The sequence below is a fragment of the Diorhabda sublineata genome, chromosome 9 (assembly GCF_026230105.1).
Source record: "Diorhabda sublineata isolate icDioSubl1.1 chromosome 9, icDioSubl1.1, whole genome shotgun sequence".
Taxonomy (NCBI): Eukaryota; Metazoa; Arthropoda; class Insecta; order Coleoptera; family Chrysomelidae; genus Diorhabda; species Diorhabda sublineata.
Window position 1 is genome coordinate 19,588,300 of NC_079482.1, and position 26,741 is coordinate 19,615,040.

At 30.6% G+C, this 26,741-nt stretch overlaps 3 protein-coding genes across 9 annotated transcripts in view; 1 reads left to right on the forward strand and 2 right to left on the reverse strand.

The window, feature by feature from the left end:
• LOC130448814 (neuropathy target esterase sws) overlaps nucleotides 1–1,321 on the reverse strand; it is a 36,526-nt gene extending 35,205 nt beyond the window's left edge. The window contains exons 1-4 of one of the 2 annotated variants that reach the window (XM_056786347.1): nucleotides 953–1,321; nucleotides 778–859; nucleotides 352–563; nucleotides 93–279 (exon numbers count right to left, since the gene is read on the reverse strand). In XM_056786347.1, coding sequence (XP_056642325.1) covers nucleotides 93–279; nucleotides 352–563; nucleotides 778–859; nucleotides 953–1,057 — 586 coding nt within the window. In that variant the 5' untranslated portion in view covers nucleotides 1,058–1,321. The remainder of the gene's footprint in view (nucleotides 1–92; nucleotides 280–351; nucleotides 564–777; nucleotides 860–952) is intronic. The other variant, XM_056786345.1, reaches the window with a different exon arrangement.
• Nucleotides 1,322–2,030: 709 nt separating this feature from the next.
• Nucleotides 2,031–7,195, forward strand: LOC130448817 (histone-lysine N-methyltransferase SMYD3). 2 transcript variants are annotated; one of them, XM_056786354.1, is made up of 8 exons: nucleotides 2,031–2,223; nucleotides 2,449–2,572; nucleotides 3,156–3,397; nucleotides 3,739–3,866; nucleotides 3,989–4,165; nucleotides 6,235–6,532; nucleotides 6,638–6,800; nucleotides 6,900–7,195. In XM_056786354.1, the coding sequence occupies exons 1-8, from the start codon at nucleotides 2,217–2,219 to the stop codon at nucleotides 7,111–7,113; spliced, it is 1,353 nt and encodes a 450-aa protein (XP_056642332.1). In that variant the 5' UTR covers nucleotides 2,031–2,216; the 3' UTR covers nucleotides 7,114–7,195. The 2 variants fall into 2 exon arrangements, with proteins under 2 accessions (XP_056642332.1, XP_056642333.1); XM_056786355.1 differs by having other exon boundaries at nucleotides 2,068–2,223; nucleotides 6,656–6,800.
• Nucleotides 7,190–26,741, reverse strand: LOC130448816 (KAT8 regulatory NSL complex subunit 3). 5 transcript variants are annotated; one of them, XM_056786352.1, is made up of 14 exons: nucleotides 26,552–26,733; nucleotides 26,045–26,478; nucleotides 25,733–25,994; nucleotides 24,874–25,153; nucleotides 24,361–24,573; nucleotides 23,053–23,137; nucleotides 22,360–22,507; nucleotides 20,402–20,594; nucleotides 16,981–17,286; nucleotides 13,795–13,923; nucleotides 11,218–11,316; nucleotides 10,764–11,041; nucleotides 7,718–7,942; nucleotides 7,190–7,579 (listed from the first exon to the last, which is right to left on the reverse strand). In XM_056786352.1, the coding sequence occupies exons 1-14, from the start codon at nucleotides 26,630–26,632 to the stop codon at nucleotides 7,301–7,303; spliced, it is 3,012 nt and encodes a 1,003-aa protein (XP_056642330.1). In that variant the 5' UTR covers nucleotides 26,633–26,733; the 3' UTR covers nucleotides 7,190–7,300. The 5 variants fall into 5 exon arrangements, with proteins under 5 accessions (XP_056642330.1, XP_056642326.1, XP_056642328.1 ...); XM_056786348.1 differs by having other exon boundaries at nucleotides 11,218–11,451; XM_056786350.1 differs by having other exon boundaries at nucleotides 11,218–11,451; nucleotides 16,981–17,283; nucleotides 20,492–20,594; nucleotides 26,552–26,704.

The following is a 26,741-nucleotide window of genomic DNA, read 5'->3' on the forward strand; positions in this document are numbered from 1 at the left end:
TTATAAGTTTAAGCAGAACTGAAATTACTTAAAATATATTTAAATCTTTAATCTATATATTGATGCATATTTTATTACAGAAATAGTATTACCTATTCTGAAGAGATATGCTCCAGCATGGACACTTATAATTTCTGTATGTTTGCATAGCTTTATAAAGATTGGTTTTTCAAAATGACCAAATACCCTTATACTCTGTAACATGTACAGTGCATCTGGAGGCATCCTTTCATCGCTTAATAAATCTTCTTGAAGGTATTCTGCTGGTGGTTCAAGAACCTAAAAATGATCACCAATACAAACACACTTATGGCCATTGCTATGTTTGTGAAAAAAATATGTTCTACATACCTTTAGTTGTTCCTGATCAGTTTCTTTTTTTAGTTGTAAAAGTCTTCTTGCAAATTTCATAACCATTTTTCTCTTCTTGCCTTGTCCTGAATTTCTAACTTGCCCAGATATATTCTTCACTTTACGTATCATCTTTCTTCCATAAAAGAGAGCTTTATCTCTCTTTCGAAATCTTGATGTTTCTTGAGAAATTGATTCCTTTCTTGTAAATACTGAAACGAGTTTCTTATAAATATAACGGAAGATACATACAAAATCTTCAAAAACAAATAAAATAATATACATTTTTAAAAATAGTCTTCAAACAAAAACACTCCTTTCTGGAGTTTGTAAAATAATTTTGACCAAATATTAACAAAGGTAACTGTTCAAAGTGTATTACACTTTATTAGCATAACAAAAGAATAATAATTCATAATAACTCACCTTTTTTTGTACATCTTCGAATACAAAAGATTATTAATGATGTAGTGATCAATATTATTCCAAGTAATATTAAATAGAAGGACTGTAAATGAGAAAATTATGAATAGAAAACTTATAACAATTCATTTATCCTGTTAAGTTACTATTATAAAATATAAATAAAAAAATTATATACCTTATAAGTTTCTTGAAATTGTATAACGAAATTGAATAACCATGTTGATTTACTGATCACTCCGAAGTCAGCATTGAAGTTTTTTATAGCATTGATTACATCCATTTTTCAAAGCACATGCTTTAATTACTTTTGTCTTTATTCTATTAACTATCACAATAAATGATACAAACATGAACTTTGAACTTTTCATTGACAAATGGTATTGGCATATATCAGCTGAAAGCAAGAAATACCAGGGGTACATTCTACTAAGCGTTCATGCCTCGTAAGCCATTCCACTTGGGCTTACGATTATAACACTCCTGACTAAGTGGAACAGAAAAGATCGCCGTCGTGAGTGCTTAGTGGAATGCACCCTAGGAGTTTATTCATCGAATGTAGAAATAGAAAAAAAAATTCAAAAACTGTCAGTGTTGTATGATTGCGTTTTAATCTTAGACTAGTAATTGTCTATGGTTTTAATTCGGCTGATCTGCGTAGTTGCCAGATGTTCTAACGTTAAATTTTGAACTTAAAAAGTACTGTTTGTATGAATGTAAATAAACAGTACAGAAGTTTTTTAAAGAATTGTCGGTGGATAGCTTAGATTGAAAATAAACTGCTACTGGTTTAGTTGGAATCATAATAATATACTTCTTTAATACCACAAGATAAATTCTAAAGTTTTGAATTAAAATCATTGAAATAGCGAATGAAATTAGCTTTAATATGTCCTTGTCACAGTTCAAATAATTTTCAAACAATGAAAATCAATGGTTACTAATAATCGAAGGAACCACACTTTAATTATTAATAGCTTATATAATGATATTCCTAGCTCCTATTTCTGGCTGTGATTTTTACAGCCGAAAGCACAACAGTTTATCATTATAATAAGTGTAAAATACACTCGAATAATAAAGCTTTTCAGTTAGAAAAATTGTATTCGCTTCGACTACCAAATAATTTTACATGATTTTATGTATTTTTAGGCCACTATTTATAAAATTATATAGTAATTAAATTTTTTGCTTGAGTTTGAGAGGCATTCATAAAATTAACTAACTCTTTTCATTACTTTCTATCTCACACCGGCATATATGTATCAAATATATGCACACGAGTCAATTTATGTCATCTGTCAGAACAATTTCGAGGGAAAAATGAGGTTATGGATGATCAAAATATAAACAAATAATTTAGAACAATATGTACCGGGAATTACTTATATATATTATATTATTAAAAGATTGTAATCTATGTCATAATATTAAGTTTAAAAATGTCTGGTATGTTTATTAAGACAATATTCAGAAAGAAAAAGTTAATATTGGTAGTTATAAAAAATTTGAAATCTATAATTTTTAAATTGGAAAAATGTATTTAAATATTTATAGAACTAGTTTATCTGCTTTCTAAAATTAGCTCCCATTAGAAATAGGTAAAAGATAAAAATAGATCCCAAATTCGATCACCTTGAAATTATAGGTGAAACTTAAAACATTTTTTTTTAGATTCTGAAGAAATGCGAATTGTTAAAGAAATACCCCAAGGAGGTATTATTTTGGAAGAAAAACCTTTTGTTTATATATTATGTTCAAAATTTAGAACTGAACGATGTGATTTTTGTTTGAAAAAGTAAGTTATATTCAAAAAGTATGTAGTTCATTGATTTTAATTTTTTTTCATTTTATTGTAAACAAATTTAATAATTCGTTGAAAGAAATTAATGGTTTGTTTGATCTAGTGAATTATGATGTTTAGATGACTACTTGTTTTAAAATTCTGACAAGTTTATATAATTTCAGTTGTTAATTTATCAACTTTTCTCAAAACCAGTCATTTTTAAATAGGTTTGGAAAAATAATAAATCGATCTATTTTGACAAATGCAAAATAACTTAGAATTAGAATATTTTGATTTATATTTAACTTTCACAATAGGATTTCACAATAATTACATAATATATATATATATATATATATATATATATATATATATATATATATATATATATATATATATATATATATATATATGTAATGTAATGTAATTAGTTAATTATGCGAGATCTTTTATGTAGTATTCATAAGATATATTCAATGTCCATTCTCAATTTGCTTCAAAAATATTTCTTTCCTACTAATATTTAAAATCGCAAATAAATATAATAAATGTCGGGGATCTACGTCCTACAAAAATATTGAAAATAAATTTCTAGGGGTCAACTCTCAAAATGTTCAGTTTGTCAATACACTTATTACTGTGGACGAGCATGCCAAAAAGAGGGATGGTCAGTACACAAACTGGAATGTCAATATTTGAAGCAAATAAGGCCCAGAATATTACCCGATGCTGCTAGAATGCTAGCAAGATTAATTAAAATTTTGGAGAAAGGAGGGCATAACACCAGATCATTTTATTCTGATAAAAAATATAGAAAGTTCAAGGATTTAATGTCACGTAAGTGGAAATTGTTTCAAAGTCTACACTTTAATAAATTATAATTATCTATTAGATCATGAAAACTGTGTACTTTCTTTCAATAATTTTAATAATTGAAACAAAGAATATTAAAAATTGTAGAACATTTAGTTGAATCAGTTAGATTGGTATTGTTATTCTAATAGTTAAAGATACAGGATGTCGAGAAACTGTACTGCCAAACACTTGAAGTTCTTCCTAAGACAGCTAGCATATCTCATAAGAACTGCTACATACAAACTTTTACGAACTTTTTTGTGTTAAAATTACTCTCTCATATATATCATAAACTGTATATTTTTCATGGTACAATGTTTCAGATTATCCAAATCTCAAAAACGACAATCCCAGGATGGAGCATTTTTCTTCGTTGTATGGAGTTCTGTATGAGTTTTTTAGAGGAGAATCTCTACCAAACTCTGCAGAATTAATGGGAATGTTTGGCAGGGTAAAAATATCAAATTAAATATTTTGTACAGTTTTCTTTATGTGTTGAAATATTAACATGTAAATATTTACTAATCAAGACGTTAAATTTGTTTAATAAATTATTGAAATTTTATTTTTCAGATGTGTGTTAATTCCTTCAGTATTTGCAATCAAGAATTACAAAGTGTCGGTACAGGAATTTATTTAGCTGCCTCTATTGTAGATCATTCCTGTCAACCAACAGCTGTAGTTACTTTCGAAGGAACAACTTTAATAATGAGAGCTTTAGAAACACTGCCTAGTCTGAACTGGTCCAAGGTAAACAATAAATACTTATTCTTACATTTATAGCTCTTCTTTTGCAAATGATCTGATTTATTTCAAATTCAGGTGATAATATCAGCTCACCTGTTATCACTTTGATATAGTAGGGTCAAATGGAATGACAAACTGAGACATTCATTCAGTTCATTGTATTCTAACCCAAAATGCACTAGCCAATACAAAAGTAAAATAAAAATAAATTCGCAAATCTTAACTACAGTGTTAAACTAAAACAAGTAAATATATTCTCAAATTTTTCAATTATTTGTCAAAGTGAGTTATTTTTACAAAACAAAATTTGGTGCTGCGGTAAAGAGGGAGGAAAATATCTCAATTCATCTGATTTGAATAAGATTAAATAGGACGTAGAATTGAATGAGATACACTTAAATGAGTTTAAATTATTTGAGATTTCATGCAAAAGGAATGATACTATTATCTGTATTGGTAAAATTCACTTGAAATGAAACATGAAACTTTAATCTTCAAAATTGAGTTAGTTAATCAAATGAAATGTATAACTATAGCAAATTCTTTAGTTTGGTTCATATTTTCTTCCGAATGTTTGAAAATTGTAGGGCAATCTCAGTAAACGTGAATATCTATGACTGAAAAGCTAAATTATTCTAGGATCACATTAACAGGATTACAAAAATCCTCAGCCACTCCAATTCGTCTCTAATTGAGATGAGACGCGCTAGGAATTGTTTTCTGAAATGCACTTGCAATGTTTGTTTTTGTATCAGTTCATATTTTGTTTGTTGACATTCTACGCAAATGAAAATAGGGGTCATCACTGCATAAAAAATGTTTCAAGGGCAAATGCATTTCTTCACTATTATGTGTGATAGAAACCAAACTTATTTAACAAATACACCTCGTATATATACATTCGCATTATTCTTTCTTAGCGTTAAATTATTACATATTTAGTTATGAATTGAATTATACTAGTATTTGGAAATTTTCATAAATCCAACAATTATTATTATTTCTCATCTTGTAGAAGAACACTTAGTCTGCAAATTTTTAAATTTATAAAAATGCAACATTTCATGCTTGTTACAAAAGAAGAATCTGTTCAGGTACGAAAAGTGTTCTGAATTGATAAGTGTTTGCACTTTGCATGGAGATTTGTTTATCAGCACTTACTTTTAACAGGTCTCTGAACAAAAACTTTCTGGTTTCGGTTCCATCTTTTAATTACATGAGAATTTTTTTAAAAATTGCATGATTTTGTAACTAATTAGAATGTTGTGTCCATACATTTTCATTTTTTATTTAATTACTTTAACCACAACTAAAATATATTAATTTTATATTCACTTTAAAGTTTAAAATAAAGTATATTTACTTAATACATGGGTGAACCTCATTGGTTGCTGGAATAACTAAGATCTATCAACAAAACTGAATTCACTATTAATTATTCTAATTTTATGTGTCAACTCGGAAAATAAACTTTCTCTTTTAGGAACATTTAATATTGCAATATCTCATTTTTATTCTTCTATGGGATAATAGTTAAGATAGAAACCAAATATATGCTGGCAACATCAAATATTTCAATATCATTATAAAAATTGATCCAGAATTATGAACAATATGTACAATTTCTAGGACTATAGTATGTTCAAAAATAAGTAGAACTGAATAAAAAGAGAGACAACCCTTTAAAGGGTTTATTTTTCAAATATTTGTCAAATGGCTCTGAATTTATCTCTCTAAGGGTTTATATCTCCATTACCATTAAGATTTAGAAATAAATGATAAAGAAGTACCCGAATTTTTGGATATACTATCAGCTCTAATTATTAATGTAGCCACCTTATATCAAATAATAAAAAAACTTTTACTTTATAGGATATTTTTGGATTCTATAAAAGAGAGTTTAAATAAGTAATTTATGTGTTAATGTAAACTCAAAACAACATAACCCGACTCAATACCCTATAAAATTTACCACCTTTCTAGCACTTGAGAAAAATGCAAATGTATACCATTCTAGAGATTCGATCAAATAATTAATATAGTTTATGGAAGATTTCATATTTTTTCTATAGATTTTCATTAGTTACATAGACGTAATGGCTTCCAAGAAGGAGAGGCAACTAGAATTAGAACAAACTTACTACTTCACTTGTCAATGTCCAAAATGTATTAATCCGGAACCAGTCATATACATGATGGGAGCTGCATGTCCAAATTCGGATTGCGATAATTGTATAGATAGTGCTTCTGTACAATCAAACGATACATGTTCAAAATGTGGGTCAGTAATTACTGGCGAATTCATACAAACATTCTGGGATGTTATGGAAATGACTTGTACTCATCTTGACTCCATGAAAGAAACTATATGTATCCTTTTTGCATCCTTCTCTTCACTGACAATGGTAATTTGCAAGTTATATGTAATTTTCTTTAGGTATATGATGACAATTAAATCCTTAACTTAAGATGTAGTCCTTGACGTTTGTAAAGTATGTTTAAAAAAACAAAAAGGTGTTTTTTATAAATATAATGTTAAACACATCAAAACACTAGATTTGGCATTTGATAGTAGTATAGAATTTGCAAAATATGATGATGCTGTTGAATATGGACTACAACTTGTTAAATGTTTCCAGTAAGTATCTTTGTAAAAATAAATCTACAATCTTATTATCACTAATTTTCACAATTCAGTTCTATTTGATTATTCAAAATAATAGCTATTTTTTTGTAGTGAATACTATGGGACTTATCATCCGTTGACGGGACTTCTGCATTTAAAACTGGCAAAGTTATTACTGTATCAAAACCGCCCAGGAGAAGCTATGGGATATTTGAAGAGCGCTAAAGATATTTTAAGTGTTACTCATGGAACAAGTAGTTCTTTATTCAAGGAACAGCTTGTACCACTTTTTCAAGATATAATGTTAGAAGGTGAAAGTTGGTGAATAAAAGTTTGTCGTGACATAAATCTGCTGAATGATATTATTTTTTGTTTCTTTTTTAACTAAATAAAACCATTCATCTCAATTATTTTTTTTATTAAAAAATTTAAATCGAATAACAATAAATATCAGTACTAAAATAAACACACTTGTCCATGTTAATAAAAACAATTTTTTGAAGGATCCATGGTCACTCCAATTTCAAATTTTTGGGAGGAATATAATCTGGATCATTCTCATCAATATCAACGGAGGGCGATCTCTTCTGAGATGACTCTGATTTTATAGATGATACAGATACCAGCTCTCCAGAAACTTTGGGAAGTATTTTAATTTGCTTAATGTCAGATATGCACAAAGATGGTTTTGGTACTGCTGTTGCTTTAATTTCATTTTCAAGATCTACAAGTCCCACTGTACCAGCTTGGGGTGCAAGGGTTTTTATTATTTGCCCCTGAGTGTTGATCACCTACAAAATTGTTGTATGAACTTTGCGCATTTTCAGTATCAATAGATATTTATAGTGTTCATTGAATACAAACGTTTTTTTCCAATAAAATCCATTTTTATAAAGATTTTACAAGCAAGGGATTAGTTGTAAACTAACCTTTTTTCCAGTTAACTCTGAATATAGAGATGGAACTTTAGGAGCCGTTTTTAGATCTTCCAAGTTAGTCTTTTTGGAAGAGAGAATGATCTTTGTATATTTAGATGGTTTATTAAAGGTCGCTGGAATAGTCCTCTTTATACTGGGGGTTATAATAAAATTTCCTTGTGATATAGATTGTTTATTAACCAGCATGTACTTAGCTGGAGTCACAGCTTTTGGTACCTGTTGAAAAATAAATTAGTTATACATATTTATATTAAATTGCAATTTACTACTGATAATGATAATGTAAGGACATACCACTATGAGTTAAATTGACATGAATATCTCACACCACTCAAGTTTTCTGAGAGCTCAAATAGAAAAATCTAAGCTGTGCCAAACAAGATTGTCAGGACAAAAATGAGAATGCATTTTGATCTATTTCTCCGCAAAGAATTCACTTATCTCATTTTTAAGAATAATTCATGAATGTTTGGAAGTTGGTGGCAACCATTTTGATTATTTATTATAATTGTTTCAATTTTTTGTTTGTTCCTATGTGTGATTTACAATTATGAATAAAGGAAGGTTTAACAGACTCATAGAATAACCATATCCAATTTTCCTTTCTTACCAAAAAAACAACAGAAACTTTTATATTATATTATCTAAGGAACAAAAATAAATAGGCGTACCTCCAAAAAGATGCACAAAGAAATGAGTTGACCGACCACAATAAAATGCAAGGAAAAAACCAATTGGGATCGATTAATCATGTTATTAGGAACAAAAAACCTTAATACTTTTTTTGTCCCAATGGCCAGTAATTTATTATCAACTAAAAAATGGTAAAATTACGATAAGCGTAAAATATTAAAAAATATTTTTCTCGGCTTAAACTGCAGCTTTTTAAAATTTACGAAATGCAAATTATTTGTGAGAGCATGTTCTTTTAGACAGTGATAATTTTTTTCACATTGACAAATTTGTCTTAAAAAATTCCTAAAATTTGCGGATTTCGAGGCAATGTTGTCTTTGGCAATTGGTATTTATCCTTTATACCATGAAATGTCGAGAAAAGGCTTTCTCAAACAAAACATTCTTCAATCCCACGAATCTTTATGTATACTATACTTATATTAACATTTTTTTGGGATTTTGTCGATTGTACACTTACCTCGTAATAGTGTGAAAAGTTTATAGTTGCAAGTTCTAATATTAACACGTCATTTAATACAACTCAATACGGATGGATAAGAGAAAACAACATATTGTCGTTCAATTATTTTGAAGGAGATACAACCATAAAAATGTTACAAAAATTCATTTGTTCTTGCACTGCAAAGATGAAGAAATGTCTTCTTGTTTTTCTCAACGTTTGCAATGTTGCGAACTATCCAATCATCAAGCAATTTCAAATGACCATATGGATTCAAGTGACGAATGAGAGACTGAAGATTAAATTTAGACATAATAGTTGCAATGTCAAAGTATAGTAAACTCTATGATGACATACGTATATATTGTATGTAAATAAGTTTGTTTTTTGGAAATAATTTTTATTTTACTTTAACGCTCATGACTTTCTAATTCTTTTTGGTACACATACATTTTGTTGCAGAATTGAAAGAAGTTGTGATTGGGAAAGGCTTCTTTTCGACATTACATGGTATAAAGAAGAATACCAATTGCCATAACAACATTAATAAATAGTCGTCATTGCAAATCCGCCGATTTCACGAATTTTGTATGACAGTGTAAAAATAAGTATCACGAAGAAAAAAAATACTGCCTAAAAGCACATTTTTTCACGAATAATTCCCATTTTGTAAATTTTAAAAAGATGTGGTAGAAGCTGAGAATTTTTTTTGCACGTAAGTCGAAAACGAAGAAATTTTTGGAAACAATACCATAAGTAAAAAGTGTTTATTTTTATCCATTTTACATTAGAAAATCATGAGCGCAACATTTTTTTCATTTTTCGTAATTTTAAAAGTTTTAGTTGATAAAAAATTATTATTAAGGTTTTTTGCCTAATAAGATGATTAATCGATTCCAATTGGTTTCTTCCTTGCTTTTTGTAGTGGTCGGTCAACTCATTTTTTGAGGGAGCGCCGCTCGTCTAAAATATGATCCTTGATTATAAAAAAGATGCTAATTAGCATAGTGAGTGTAGGATGAAAAGTATTTTCTACTAGATAGTCGTTCTGTTTCATTTTATTAACTACACATATACTGAAATTGATCAATATACCAAACTTTAGCTGAAAATGTTGTTAAAAAGCGATTAAAAGAAAAGTGGAGTGCTAGTTCCATTATAATATTCATGTTTAATACGACATCTTATATAATACAATGCACGTGTATATTAGGGTATCATGTACACCGTGACCCAAAGAATCTATTATGTCCCCTTTTCTTGTTGTGGCACTGAGGATCCCAGTATTTACAACTAATCTATAAATCTCACTCCACTAAGGTAGTTCAGATGGCTCTAACTGCTATAGCTCTTCTATTTCATACGCCCCCAGATATAGTGCCATGGAGTTCTGTAGTTGTCACACTTCGAGAGAATGTTGATAGAGCTCTCGTCCTATGTACTCTATATTCTCTATTAAGTCTAGCGCCCCTATAGGACTTCTGTTAGTATTCATAAGTTACTCTTCTTTAGGTTTATACATTCAGCAGATCTTCTCTGGTTATAGTTTTCCAGGAGTGTCTCGACCCCTGTACATTGTCCTAAACTGGTTTTACACTTATCTACCTCTTTCCAATTGCTTTCTGTATAGCTGATAGCACAAAAGGGTTCAGATCTTATGAAGGTTTTGTCCTCTACTTTGGCAAGTCAGTTATTTTGTTTTCTTCAACTACAGTGTGTTCCGGAATCCATTGCAGGGTAACTTTATTTATCTTGCCTTACTCTTTTTATATATTACTAACTTTTATAAACAAATTCATGTTTTTTCTGGTTTTTATAATTGATGTAAGACAAAATAGAATTCTTTTACTGTGTAATAAAAAAATGGGAGAAGTAGAATATACACATCAATTATTTATTTACCTGGGTAATAAGTTGAATTGACGTCGGTGTAGTAGAAACTGTGGTTGTTGTATTTACGGTTATAGTAGAATTTGCTGTTGTATTTGTATTGATGATTTGATTATCGTCAGCGAAAATTATAGGAAGGTCCATAATATCTTGAGTGGTTAAATTTGTTGGAGGCGGTAAATTTGATTCAATATTCGCAGAAGGTATAAAGATAGATTTCTTTATAGGTCGAGGAGGTTTTTGATTAATCAATTGACGTTTGCCTGTAATGTACTTCGCTCCGGAAAGTGCTAAAAAAAGTAAAAACAATTTTATCTTGATCAACATTTTTAGACTAACCTCATTCTAAACAACTATATCAGCAAGATGGTTTTCGTTGAAGAAAGCAGAATATCCAAATTGATCGAAAAATAATATGAAGATTGATGACAATTATACATTTTTTTGTTATTATATGAAAACTTACTTGTTGGTTTTGTTACATTTTTTTGTTGACTTATAGGTAACATGATCGGCGTCGAACCAGTTCCTTTCATATTGGCTCCAATTGTTTTTATTTTTCCATCTGGTAAAAGTAATACGTTACTGATAGAAGTACTAGGTGTTTTAGAATTAACTAATGTAATTTTTGATAAATCGATAGATCTGTTTGGAATTAGTTTGCTTGTAATGTTGCTGTTAATAGTGACGTTTTCTAAAACTGAAATAATGACTTCTTTGAAAAGGATGTTAGTTATTGGTATATTTATAGTTGGTTAAAATCTTGGACATGAATATGTATATACAAATAAAATTTATGGTAATAAAGTAGTCATCAAATGTATGAAAATTACATGTGTGATATTCTTGTATTAACTGGATGGCAGACAATATTATATGTCTGTAATTAATTTAAGCGATCCGAACTGTAAAAGAGAAAATAATTATTTTTCTATCTCCTATTCATTCGTGACTAGGGATTGCAATCCAGCAAAGTGGGATCCCGCGATCCAGTTCAATTTTAGGCTCTGCGAGATCCCGCAATATCTTGCGGATCAGCAATGCGAACCCGCAAGCACCAGCACATGCAAATTTATTCAAATTGCCGCCTTTAATCTACTCAGCAACTCGTTTTCCATTTGAATTGCGCGTCCACACGCACATAGCATGTATCACGCAACCACTCACACCGCGACATGTCAGTTATCACTATCATTTATCAGTGCCACTCATTCACTCATGTCAGTCAGTTGTCGTACGATTAATAAAGTCGTCACTCGTCTACGTGGCTTTTTTTTAGTCCAACTGCACTGCAAGGTTTGTTAGTATAATGTTTATTTATTTGTCATCGAATTGCTGTCCTTAATTGAAGATGTCGTCCTTGTTCAATCTTGTATTGTATTATTATACGCAAGCCGCAAGATTGCAATTTGTACGATTTAAATCAAATTTATACCTAACATTTTACTTTATACGTGAACGACAAATTTCCATTCCACTATTGAAGGATGTTTCTTTCAAAACCGGCACAGAAGGAGGTCTGAAAATGGAGAGAAAGTAAAATGTCTACTATGCTCTAATTTTTTAAAAATTAGCCAACGTTCTACCAACGGCCTAAAACCCTCTTGAGAACTAAACACTGTTTAATAATAGGTCAATCATCTCAACAAAACACAGAGGTATTCTCACCGTCAACATCATCTCAAAATATTGTTGATAAAGGAGAAGAACTTCCCAAGAAGAAAAGTAAAAAAAAACTATCGATGACTATTTGATAAAAGAAAATTCAATACAAAAAATCGTTTTTAGAATGGTTCATAATGATAGTATTAGTGTTAATTCATTTTGTACATCTTCAGATTTAAGATATTTGTTCTCGAAGAGTGGATTTCAACTCCCTAACTATCCTAATACAATTATAAACTTTCCAAACACGGTTAAAGATGACGTGATTATCGAATTTGCACCTCTCAAGATACAACTCGCTTAGCTTCGACGAGTGGACATCTCAAAAAAAAACCATATTTGAATATAAATACTCTTCACAAAGAAACTCATTTTAATCTGGGTTTGATTTGAATACATGGTTTGTGTACTACTGAGCATTGTATTGAATTAGTTAAAGTCGGTCCAAGTGGCATAGTAAACGTCGTTTATAAATAGGGCATAGCACTGAGCCTTGGGACACTCCACATTCAATTGACTTGCAAGAAGACATCGTTGTATCAACCCTTACAAGCTGACTTCTGTTGGTAAGGTATGGCTTAAACCATGCGAGAGGTGTTTTCCTGAATCCGTAGTACTGAAATTTGTTGATTAAAATAGTATGATTAACACAATCGAAAGCCTTAGAAAAATCACAAGTTATTGCATTGGAGTGATGGCTGTTTAGGCTAGAGTAGACATAGGAGGGAGAATATAGCATCATTTGTGCATTTGTTACTTAAAAATCCAAATTGATGGGTAGTATTTTATATTTATTCAATTAATCAACATGTTTCATAATTATTTCAGAGGGGCACTATTGTCTAATAAACTAGTGAGTAGTTTAGCCTTGTTCTATTGTGTCTATCATTGGGTCTTATCAGCTGGATGTTTGGGATGTACAGATTTCATTCAAAAGAAATTTAAAGTCTAGATTACTTGAAATATTGTGTGTTTGAGAAAAAACGAACATATTTGAAGGAAGAGAATCACTTGCATAACGTTTATCTACAGGAAAATGCAATTTTACGTCAACAATAGCTTTATCATATTTTCTAACTTTTGATAAAGTGTATTACTACAATATACTGATATATATTTCTGAATACAGACTATATAATAAATGGTGTGTGAAAGAAGTTATAAAATATTAGAACTATTAATTATCGAATAGGATAATTCAAAAATCAAAATATAACTGATACAGAAGCAAACTTGCTAAGGTATATGGATATTTTTTTATTTATCTTGCATCATATTAAATGAGAAAAGGATAAAATTAAATTTAGAACAAAAAAAGATAGTTTTCTTTTTAGAACAGAATTACAGTTATCGATTATATACTAACATCATATCTTACCTTTTATTCCTGAAGTTGATGCTTTCGGAATTGTTGGTGGTATCGTTTTAATACCACCCTGTAGTAAATTTGAAATATTCGTATTTCCATGAACTAAATTTCTGTTCATAGCAAATGCTTGCGTTCTAGCTGTAAATGCAGTTTTATTATTATTCAAATATCAGGAATATATATGAATAAAATGAGAATTTTTCATGCACGGATTATTATTTTCAGTGAAATTACGAAAACGATTTTTAAAGACCAATATTTTTGCTTTTTTTGCTTTGCTTTTTAAATTTTCACAAAAAAAAACGAAATGATATAGGTCAGATATAGGAAATAGGTCAGAATTAGAAAAAGAGTGAATTGGAAAGACAAACATTAATAACCAATGAAATAGATATAGACATACAATTAGACTTAGCTAATGAAAAGCGGCCAGGGAAACAATGGAAGAAGGTAAACCAAGGAAAAAGCAAAGAGAATAAATAGGACGAAAATCTGAAAACTGTGAAGGATAAGAAGTACTTGTCAAAAACAACAAGCATGGAAAAATGGTTTGTAGAACACAACTTATAAAGAGACATAAGGATGAGACGAAAATAAAATTTTGAGAATGTAATATTTATTCATTGAACGCATGTAATAAAATGACAACAATGTCAAATATAAAAGTAGCAGCTAAGTAAGTTGATTTACCAGCAATAAACGATTATATGGTGCAGCGGTCGGCAAACTTGTTAGCCAAAGAACCAAATATGAACATTTTAAAAATTGGGAGCCAAATCTGCTTGTTTAGTAAACTTTTATTACAATTAATGACTAGTACACTAAATAAAATTAAATTTCATATTGAATCAATATTTAATAATGCCAACAATGTGCTTGAATCTCCTTAAAAAATTTGAATAAGTCAGGATTGTATGTTGTTTTTAGTTTTAGGCATGATTTCTCATCATTAAGACGACTTCTCGGTTTACTCTCAAAAGGAATAAAACGACAAACGCGAATTTTTTTAGCTGATCGTAAGAGTCAGTATTCCAAGTGTTGAAAATGATCATGTCTTCCTTTTACAGGTCATAAAAAGCAGACTACTTGTGTTGTGAACTAAGATCACATGTCTTCTCCGATATTTGCAATTCAACATAAAGACGTTCGAATTTACAGCGCTATATCTCCTTAATTTTCAAATTCAACTTTATTATCGTAACGTAGGAATTTTGAGTCTGCTGTTTTAAAATTCCTGAAACCTGCTGAGCAATACATCCCTTATATTATAAATTATTGTTTACTGTGAGACTCAACTAGGCTGGGCATATAATGAGAAGAAAACCAACTGAAATGATCAAAAGAATAAGGCAATGGACCCCATAGTGGCCAAGGAAAAGAGGCAGGCCGAGAAAGACTTGGAGAAACGAAATAAAGGAGGACATAAGAGTACTTAATATAGATAACTGTAGGGCAAAATGCCGGAACTGAAAAGAGTACAAAATAATAACAAAAGAAGCCAAGACAAACGATAAACTATAAAGAAAAAAAAAAGGATTTTAAAGCGCTATAAGCGGTAGCCATAATCCAAAGGATTAAAAGGCTTTATGATGATGATGATATTTATTGTGATTAAATGTGTGTTTGTTTATTAATAGAGGAAATGTTTTCTTGGCGATGTTTCAGCAGACTCGGAAAGTGAAACAATGTTTCCCTTTTCAAAATCCTAAGCAAAAATGGATAATCTATTTTCGAATGTTATTAGTTTTTCTAACATCAAAAAAATTGAATTTCCTTTCCCTTAAGATTGAGATGAGATGAAATAAAAGTTTTGGATCCACTGATGGTCTGTTACTTCCAGATAGTGAACGCCCTTCTCGAGGAGAAATGCTTTAATTTCCAGAAAAGGGAGAAGGAGAAGATCAGCGAACTAGCTTTCCATTTCAAATAAAAATTCTTGGAATAACAAATTTCTTTTGGAAATGTTTGCGCACAAAGCGCTTCTCGGTGATTGATATAACTAGAATCTCTTGTTTTCTTTTCCAAAATAACAATCCCTATTCTTATGTCAGTCAAAATTTTTGTTGCTGCTGTTGAAATTTTTTGACATATTCAAATAAACAAAATATGGTCACATTTTTTTTATATGTTATCGAAAATTCAATGTTCCCCAGTTCTTCTTGGATATACAACTACAGTTGTCACAATATAGATGCATCGTACCTTTTGGAAGTTGAAGGTCAAAAATTCAAATTTGTTGTTCAAGAACTTTAAATTAAATAATGATAATATCTCATCTGAATATACAAACAACGTGTCTAACTTATCTTATTAAATTGTCGTATAGATAGATTTTAATACAACCATCTTCAACTCGATGGAGTTCCCAAACAATATTTTACACATACAGCTAACTTTCCAATTCCAGAAATCTAATGACCTCTAGTATCTGTGATGGCTTCAAAGAAACTTGCTCCTACAGTTATCATCATTTTTTATTAAGTTGATAATGGCCACGCATTCTAGAGTTAAGTGAATTGAAGTTTCATCCTACTTCAATCGGAATCTATACTAGTCAAATTCTTTTATGCTTAATCTTATCAGGTGCTTCCTGAAATGACAATAAACTGTAATGAAGTAAGTTGTTACTTCTTAAATCTAAATACATTTTGAATCTAGCAGAGTCAATAATGAGAAGGAATTTTTTTTGGTTTCCTCGCTCTTCTTATAGGAGCATTCTGCTACATAACAGAAAGGCTACTGGTCAATAAAAGGTATTTGTGCTTTTTTTCTGACAATTGTACTGTCCTCTTCATTCCCATTGATTCTTTTGTGACCTCAACACTCCATGCTTTTAATTGTAATATTGTAATAAATCACATATAATTTGGATAATGGAAATTATAGATGTTTTGTTGGAGTTTATTATGTGGCTTGAAAAAGATCAAAATAGCATACTGGCTATGGTGAAATACATATATATCTGTAAACGAAATAAATAATACATCGATGCCAATTGTATTCTTACATTGTACATTTAAACAGAATCATAATAAATCAATCTCATACCTAAATTGTTATTACAATTACTTTTCTAGCAAATTTTGGTAAGCAATTTCTAAGCTAGCATCAAAATATTGGTCTTTAACGTTTTCATTTATTTAGACAGTATATCCATTACAATACCCCTTCCAAATCACAACATAGATAACTAACCTGGTTGTTGTTGTGGTTGATTTTTAGGTGGCGACGAAGTTGTTTTTTGTTCGACGCTGATTACCGGCTTAAGTGTTTTGATTTTTTTGATCGGTATAAAAGATTGATCGGGTTTGGCATTTTGAAGGTGAGTTTTGTCTGTATGTGAACTGTCATTGGAAGAGGTATCGGGAGTTGGTGTAGTTGAATAAGGAGGAGATGTTGGACTAGCCGAGTTAGGATTTGCCGGTGTATTACCTTGAGCTATCTGTTGTGCCCATTTTGCTTCTAGACGATTTTTAGTCTTTGAACCAGGAGGTCTGCCTACTACAAGAAAAATCATGTTAATTTGAAAACATTTCGGTTTAAATGTTGAATCATTTCCAAATGTACTTTAATCCCGAATACTAATAATTCTTGGGATTCATGAGTCATGAGGGTCGTATTTTATACTCCCCTGTTACGCGAGCGCCATCTAGCGGCCAGATAGGGCAACTGGGCATCAGCCATATTGTTAATGCGTTTTTCGTAAACAAACCAGGGTGATCATAGCACCATACCTTTGTCTTTCAATTCTTTTAAAGAATTACTGAAAGATTACGAACTGCGCTATAGTGAACTGTTTTCATAGGACCATATGAAACTACTCAACATGAATATAATAGAAAAAAATTTGGATTTTTCGCACAGGAAATAATGAGACTGAACAAGACTCCGTAAAAGGGAAATATCGAAATGGCAAAGATGATCTGAGATTACTACTAGGAACGCCAAATATAACTTTCAGCAAGGAAATTGATATCTAGTGGAAAAACAGAAACACTATTCAGTTGTATATTGTTTCATCGAATGAAAAATATAGGGACACAAATAAAATGATTTAGGAGAATTGAAAGCAATGAAAGTGAGAAGAAAAGTTATTTGTGATAAGAGTTAAATCCTGATTAAAAGAAGAAATAAGAACACTATGGTGCCGCATGCACAACAAGTGGAATACAATCCTTGCCAAGCACTATCACATGTTCTCCTAGTAGCACTTTCACACAAGGAGGAAATACAAGGTTAGAGGTGAGGAAATTGTGAGCTCCTAAACTCTTGTAATTCTTCATAGCTTCTGCGTGGCCACTGGTCCTTATCTTCCTCCTTATCTTCCTACCGCAGTTCAAACGGGTCACAACCATACTCTCGAACTTTCTTCTGATAGTTCTTATGGTCTTGATGAGAACATTTTTCACTATATACCCTCAAAAAAAGCCATACTTCATTAAACGATAATCACTAGCAATGCTCCGATATGTCATCTCCCCTCGAAACGCATCAACATGTCATGACTGCTTAATAGATGGCGTTCGAGTCGCATCGCCCTGCAGGGGCGTCGTGCATCCCAAGGATAACTTAATTTGCTTTTATATTTAAATTTAGTACATTTGAAAGTTTAAATATTCATATATAACCAAGACCGCAAACCAAGCTAATGTTAATAATATTGTAGCAAATCTAGTAAAAATATTGTTAATTTATGTTAAATGTTTACGACACCTGTTTTTTTAAAATATATCAGCTATCATGTTAAGATATGAAACCTTGAGAGTTTATATAATAATATGTTGCTGGAGTTTTTTTGAAGAATGTTCTTAAAATCAGAAAGTGTGGGAAGCAACAATTTTATTTTGAATCCTGCAGACAAATAAGCTTGTTAAAAAGAAGATTTTTCTTAGAACCGACAAAATCCTAAACATAATTTAATGGCAATAGTTTTACTTTTTAGTTTTTGAATGTTCGCCAAAACACAAAACAATAATTTACTGAAATCCAGCCTAACGAACAAACAATTGAGGACGAGAATAAAAGATGGAGCCTCCTGATGCTAGGAGCACATCTTTTCACATAATACAGTTATCCTAGGTAGTCACGAAGACCTAACATTAAGATCAAACAAGAGTCATTGCTCCCTAATTTAATATGTAATATCAAATCACAAAAAATAATAATGAATTGGTTGTTAAAAAATCTTTGTTATATTGTTGTTGTCTGTGACCTACACATTCCTAAAACCTAAAAAACAGTTTACACAAATACTGAAAACTCATGCAAAAAAGGAAGCTGGCACCAATACTGCTGTTACTCAAAGCAACAAACAACAGAAAACAAGTAAATTGAGGAATAGACCAAAGACAAAGTTTAATAATTAACAGTAACAAAAAATGTAATTGTCAATCTACTGGGCGTGGATACTAGAGAGGCAATAGTCTCCAGAGGAACAAATAGCTGCCAGAAATGACTATTTTAACCAATAGAGACCTTAGACTACTTCATGACTAATATGTTTTTCCATTAAATATTGGTTATCCATTAGTGTCAATAGGTCATTCAATCTGGGGACACTAAACATTTTATAACATGCCTGTTACATTTTGTGTAACTTTTATAAAACCCTAGCGGTCGCTGGTGCATACGCTACGAACTCAACACTTATAAAGCGGACGCCATGTTTCGAAGCGCTTTTAATTTGTGATCAAAAGTTATGTTGTGACCTTCTTCGAAATAAAATGATTGAATTCGGTCATGAGGATGAGGAACACGAAGTATAGATACTTCGGGATAAGGAAAACGAATTGGAGCCTCATGAATTATTCGCATAATTTCGTTTTGAATTATAATTTCTGTTTTTATGTATGTATAAAAGTAAGTGAGTGCTGGATACACATCGTAATTCTTTAAAAAAAACTAGACAAAGAACCATCACATAATGTGACACTCGTTAAGTATAATAACAATTATTTAGTATCTAATATAAAAAAGAGATCTGTCAAAAACTAACAAACTTATCTCTAGTGATTATAAGTCTATGGATAGTATTTGTATTATATATCTAACCCATCAAGGCCTAGTGTTGCCAAATGGCCACAGTAAATATATAATTTTACAGTGAGAATTTCAAAAAAGCTTAAGAAAATATTGGATAGGAGGCAGCATATATATTTACTTGGATGTGTATAACGTCTTCTCTATTCATGCCAAGTTGCAGATAGTGGTCGAACAGCTGTTTGTCAGCAGGTTAAAGGAACATACAGTCCGAGAAAGTACAAATTCTATTTTCACCAGAAACAAATATTCATACTTTTGTGATGTGGTATTTAAGTAAAAACAAATTGAACCTATGTCCAAATCCTTTCCCAAACCAGACTACAATCAATATTATATATTTCCTGTAGAGTTGTTTGAACTATTTTTTGATGAAGATGTTTTCCAACATTTGCAGAGTCTTTTATACAAATATTACTCTCATTTTTGTAGGTTTCAACTAGGTTAATTTTAAAAATTTTTTTAAACAATTGTTCCTCTAACATGCAATAAAAAACAGTTATAATAGATATCACTATCCTCTAAAATAACAACAACATGCTCATGTAGCAGAAGCAATGAATATTTTTATCAAAACCTGGTCTAGGTATCCTAGCGGGCGTCGGAGAAGGCGGTTCACTATCCAAAGAACTTGTGTTAGAGTTGTAGCGTTTACGTTCAGCATTACCTTTTTTTATTGGAGTTTCAGGAGGTACATGAGCAGGTGATTGTCGTATTTGCGGTGGGTACGGCGAGAGGATCAATCCACTTACAAATTCGCCTATCTCATCCTGAAATAAAGGAAAAATATGAGGTGGACTGAGTATACCACTTAAATAAATAAATAAAAAGCAAGACACATTTGTTTTATTTCAGCTGAGTTTTATTAGCAATAAAGAAAAATTCTTGAGTCTATGAGATATGTTTAAAAAATATCACTTCCAATTGTAGAACAATCTTTAATTGTATAATAAATATACTAACAACAATCAGTACATATACAATATCGAAAAATAATTTGTAGAACATATGAATATCAATGTAACATCTGAAACCAACTTAATTTCAAATTATTGCAACAATTGGACTTGGAATGAATTATAATAAACTTCACTCTACTCTTTGAGTTACCTAAATTGCTGTGGATAGAATAGTATCGAAATCAATCAACATTAAAACAAGAGAGGAGAGATTTTTATGGAATACACAAAAATGAGAATTTTTAAATGAAACTTTATTGAATTAATAAGGTCACTTGTGACAAAACTAATCACAAATAATTTTAGATCTTTTCTGCAAAATGGCTCCAAATACTTAAAAAAAACAATTAAAATAAAGATGAAACCTCTATGAAAATAAGGACTCAAATAATCCAGTTCTTTCAGGTAAAAATTTTCAGAATTTATTTATGTCTTTGGTAGATAACACATCACTCAATAAGTCATGCGACTAACTAAGTAGTTTTTGGGGGCCACAACTAGACTATACGGTGGATGGGGAAGTAATTCAAAGTGTTATTTGTTCATTTAACCATCATTGTCATCTACTTGTGAAGTGGTGCATTGTATTGGTGAAAGTGGTTTTTACTTCGACATATGAGGCCGTTTTTCCCTGACTGTTGTATTCAAATGATCCAATGAGTTCTGAAGCCATAACCTTCCCAGCTGACTGCTGTGCATTTGGATGCTTCAGACGTGGTTCAGCGGCTGCAGTCCACTCAGATGATCCCGGAGTGAAGTGATGGATCCATGTTTTATCCGCTGTCACATATCGACGCAAATAATCTGATTTATTACGCGTAAACATAACCAAGCACTGCTCTGAATCATCAACACGTTTTTTTTTGGTCGACTGTTAGTGCATAATTGTAAACACACTGCCTTCTGAAATCTTTACGGCCTCAGCTATCTCACGTAAAATCACTTTACGATTAGATATAACCAATTTGTGGACTTTTTAAAATGTTTTCTGGAGTAACCACCTCAATTAGACGACCAGAATGTTCACCATCATCGGTGTCTGAACGTGTACAGTATTTTTTCATCAAGAAGGAATGATAAATTGACACACTAAATTGTTTTTAAAATAACAAAAGTATCTCCACTTAAATGACTGTCACTTTTTTCTGACTAATCGAAATGTCATGAAATTTTACACATAGTCTTTAGGCAGTGACATATGTGTGTCAGTCACACGACTTATTGAGTGATATTATAGTTCCAGGGCGGTTGGAACTTTACAGTAACAGTTTGTTTGGTACTCTCTTGTATGCTTCTTCATAATTATTATAGCTAATGGTACTTTAACCTTGAAAATTATCACAAAAAGTAAATTAGAGCCAAAGACAAATCGTAATTCACCCATTTCCCCTACACTCGGGGAATTCTATCCAAACTTACAATAGTAAATTGTAATTAAATTGGTTGAGTATTTTAGTCTAATATTCCTATGTCCTGGAAAAATGTTTCTAATACTGTATATTTTTTAAATTGTGTAAAAATAATAAATCCGCATACAAGAGTCTTTTGTTAAAAAAAGAAGTATAAAAAAACTTACCACAATGCACCTATCTACAATACTCTGTGTTATACCTTCTTGTTTTTTCTTTTTCTTGGATACTCTCAAATATTCATCAGCAGATCCTACTACTAAGAGACCTGTTTCCACTCGCATCCGTTCTCGTAAATCTTCTAAATCTTCTTGGCTATTGATAAAAATATTGTATATATTCTAATACAATAATTGAATAAAATGGTATCTTAATGGACAAAAGGTCCGAATAGGTTAAGATAATAGCGATTTCCAAAACATAGATACAGGTACAATCTTGGGTCCTTTGCTGTTCATAATATATATAAATGATTTATTGATAAGTATGCCTGAAAATATAGTATCTTATGCGGATGATACCGCAATTTTTTCAAGAGGTAATGATTTGGAAGATCTAGAATCATCAATGAATAAATATCTTGAAGAAGTAGCAATATGGCTTGATTTGATAATAAATATATATATAGATAAGATTTGATCCTTGACATTAGTATTTATATTAGTTTAAAGTTAGTTTTTGAGGTGAACAAACATGGCTAAGAGAGTCTTGCCATGCTTGTCTAACATCTCCAGACTGACCAACAGGAAACTGGTTCTCCTCTGCCGGATTATTTAGTGATTTGTATTACTTTATAATGTAATGTACTGTTATTCTGGTAAATAAATGAATAAATTATATTATTTAGCTACAGTACTTACGTAGATGTACTCGAACACTGACCAACAATAAATAAAACAGGACACTGTAGTTCCAATATATTATCATCTGGTTCACCTCTTGGACCTATAAAAATTATTTTACTAGTGTTAACTAGAACGCTTTTTGTTAATACAATTTATGACAAAAAACATGACTGATCTAATATTTTCTTATCAAAAGATAGATGAATTGAGCAAGATTTCACCTAATTGGTACCAGGAAGCCAGTAATTCAAATATGTCAATTTTTTAGCAACAGTTTTTTAATAAGAGTTTTTAACAATACCATCTGCTTTGGAATTTTCAAAGTGTAGTCAATTCAAAATGAGGATTAATAATTCAAGTTTAATCTCTAGGTATTGAGTATATATATATATATATATATATATATATATATATATATATATATATATATATATATATATATATATATATATATATATATATGTTAATAGTTTGAAGCAGAATAAATAATGAATGGTAAGTGGACTAAATCAGTTACAAATGAAACCCTCACATAAATTTCTTTTGATCTAAAAAATTTCGTTGATTTTTTGGAATAAATGGAAGTATTATACCATATTATTAATTTCTGGCAATAACTTATTTTTTTTATTAATTGTATATTTTAACTCCTCCAAGAGCTGTTTTCAACATCTATAGCTCAGCTTCCAATTTCAGAGTTTTAATTAACTTCAGTATATGTCGTATCTTCAAGGTTAGATTGTCGCCCCTACAGATATTTTATTTTGAAGAATTTGCATATTATATATCTTGGTATTATAGAACTAGATGAACTGAGTTTTATTCTCCTGGCAATAGAATCGGGACTCATCAGTTTCTGCTACTAAATCTCATTTGGTGATTTTCATGGCGGTAGTGCCCTGTGAGGAAGCTGGTGGGACTTGTTTTTATAAAGATTATAAAATACATTTTAGATCTAGAAATATCAAAGTTCTGAAGGAACTAGTTGGAGTAATTTAGCCTAGGCAGGCACCACCTGAGTACTTATCTTCCTCCTACTTCTGAAACTCTTCCTCAAAAAACATTTTAATACATAACTGAAATACTACAGGCTAATAGAATTTACTTGTGCCCCTTTTCCAATAAGTGTATTTCTATTATTGTTACTTATTTGAATTGCTGGCACAGAAATTCAATGCTGTGATAGTTGTTTGACTACTAGAATGATGCTATATCACATGTCTAACAATTTTAGTTCAAAATTACTGCAACAAATTTTAGATAATAAAAAACTGAGTAAACTTTTAAACTACATTTCATTATAAATTACATCAATCAAATTACCTTCTGCAGTGAGCAAAGAAAATCCTATTGAAATAACACATAGAACAGATTCAACTTGTGCTACTTGTAATGCTAATGCTGCCCCACTATTAAATCCAGCTAATATAATATTTCTACCAGGATAATCTTCTCGTACATCTTGAATTTTTCCCCTAGTCACTGAAAATAACTGATCTAAAATGGTAGGAATTGCCATTCTGTGTCCAGTAGAACCTGTAAGGTACACAATAAAAATTTATGTCTTATTGAGATGGAGGGATTAGTATTCTTTTGAGTTTAGGTACCCATAATAAGAATATTATCAAGAAAATGAGAAGATATTTTCAAATAAATTCTTTCAGTACAATCTTTACAAACTACAAAATAGTAACAAGGTACAACAATGATGAAACTGATCTAATTTTTATTGCAAACACCAAAGGAATATTCCGACCATTCTTTTAAAGGGCGTTAATGACTAAAAAATATGGTTAGGTTTCTTACACTTAAGATTATAAATAGAAATGAACTGACCGAAATTCACTGGAACTGTAACAACAGTAGCCAGATTACTAAGCAAATTGATCCACTTATGAAGCATTTTAGAGATTGTAGGACCTGATGGGACAACTACTATAACTGGGTTTCCTGGAAGTTTCTTTGGTTTGTCTTGCATCAAGGTAGTTGATAATGGATCCCATGGTTTTTCTAATAACGGTGCTAAGTTAGAATTATTCAAAGTGCCATTACGAACTGACGCTGCAGACCCATGCATCATTTTATCAACAAAAGTTGGAAGTTTTGATTTTAAAGTCTACAAAAATACATATAAGTAATAGTAACTTTAAAACAGAAAGTTAATCAGATATTTTATTTTCCAATCATAATTAAAACACTTTGATTTTTTAGACCTAAAAAATACACATCGAGGTATACTTAGAATATAACATTAATGTAAATTTCTATCACACAGTTTCAACAAAACATGTACAAATGAAGTTTGGAACAAAAATTGAAAATTAGCGTCCAAGTAGGGTTTATACCTCATTTTTGGTTTTAGTTAAGTAAAAAACATTTAAGAGTTTAAGAGTTAGCTTATATTAATCAATCACATTTAAAAGAATCAATAGTTTGAATCTTTTTAAAGATTACTTTGGATATGCAGTCGAACATTGTTGTGCATAAAAGAAAATTATATTTCCCTACAAAATGAGCTACTTGTGGTTCTAATGTGTTAACAAAGTACCTGTGACCATCAAGAAAACCTCTTGTGACTGTTCATATTAAAGCAAATTAATACATTAATGTGAATAAAAGAAAGATTTCTCTATACTACTGAAAATACCCATTACATATATTTCCAACAAAAATTTATATATTTCACATACATTACCTGTAGAATATCAAGATAGAATGCTAAGTAATGTGGACCTAAATTATCTGCCAAAAGTTGATGTAACCACTGAACTAATTTAGGATCCCATAAGACTGATGCTAGAAGTCTTCGGAATCTTTGTACAGCTTTATCAACTACAGTTCTTCTTAACAATGGTTCATTTTTGGAATTGGAATAAGCTAGTCTTGCCAGATTGAAATTATTTAGAATGCTCACCATACCATTAAACAACTTGTTTTGATTAGTTGTCCAGTATAATCTGAAACATATAATTGTAGATGCGCTAAAAAATCTGTGTTTTCAACTAACTTTGAAACTTTTTCTTCCCAATCTTCTTCAGAATCAGTTTTCGCAGAGAAAGCAAATTTTTCACATTCTTCCATTAAAATTTTAGCTTTGTCTACATCATAGTTTGGTACGGGTACTTCAACTTCTGCTTCAACATCTATAAATTCTGAATCTTGATTAGGTGTTGACTTGATTTTAACAGGTACTAGTTTAGGTATGAATAAAGTTTTAGTGGGTTTTAAAAAGCTAGCTTCTGGTCGCCAATTCCAAGGTCTAGCATAACAATGGTCGGTGGATACTGTCCAATTTTCTCTATCAAAACTGTTGGTTAATTGTGTAGGGTATGTGTACCTTGCTTCTTCTACAACCATATTTGATTTTGCACTAAAGCTAGGTAATGCGAAATTGAATTCTTCGGATACTCCACTCAAAGATGTTTTATTTGTACCAAGAAGCTAAAAATTATTCAGAGAATCGAGCTACTTCGAAGATGGAAAGTTAGTAAATATAACCTAAAACCCAAAATACCTCGATTGGTAAAAATTGATCGTCAAAAGAATCTTCCTTGAATTTTATATTTTCATCTACATTCAAAATATCTTCAGACATTTCACTTTCCCTTCAAACAAGTTATATAAAGTTGATTATTAATAATACTTCAGCATTTATCAATTAAGCCGTTTCTTTCTCATCAAATAATCTGTTTATTTGGTTGCCT

Excerpts from the sequence above, each read along its gene's own strand:
- LOC130448816 (XM_056786348.1), bottom strand. The coding sequence starts at position 26,632 with ATGTCTGAAGATATTTTGAATGTAGATGAAAATATAAAATTCAAGGAA. Across the intron at positions 13,924-16,980 it reads TCAACCACAACAACAACCAG|CTAGAACGCAAGCATTTGCT; the intron begins GTTAGTTATCTA and ends CTGCATTTACAG. Across the intron at positions 11,452-13,794 it reads ATCAACTTCAGGAATAAAAG|TTTTAGAAAACGTCACTATT; the intron begins GTAAGATATGAT and ends TCATTATTTCAG.
- LOC130448817 (XM_056786354.1), top strand. Across the intron at positions 2,573-3,155 it reads TGTGATTTTTGTTTGAAAAA|GGGTCAACTCTCAAAATGTT; the intron begins GTAAGTTATATT and ends ATAAATTTCTAG. Across the intron at positions 4,166-6,234 it reads CTAGTCTGAACTGGTCCAAG|ATTTTCATTAGTTACATAGA; the intron begins GTAAACAATAAA and ends TTTTTTCTATAG.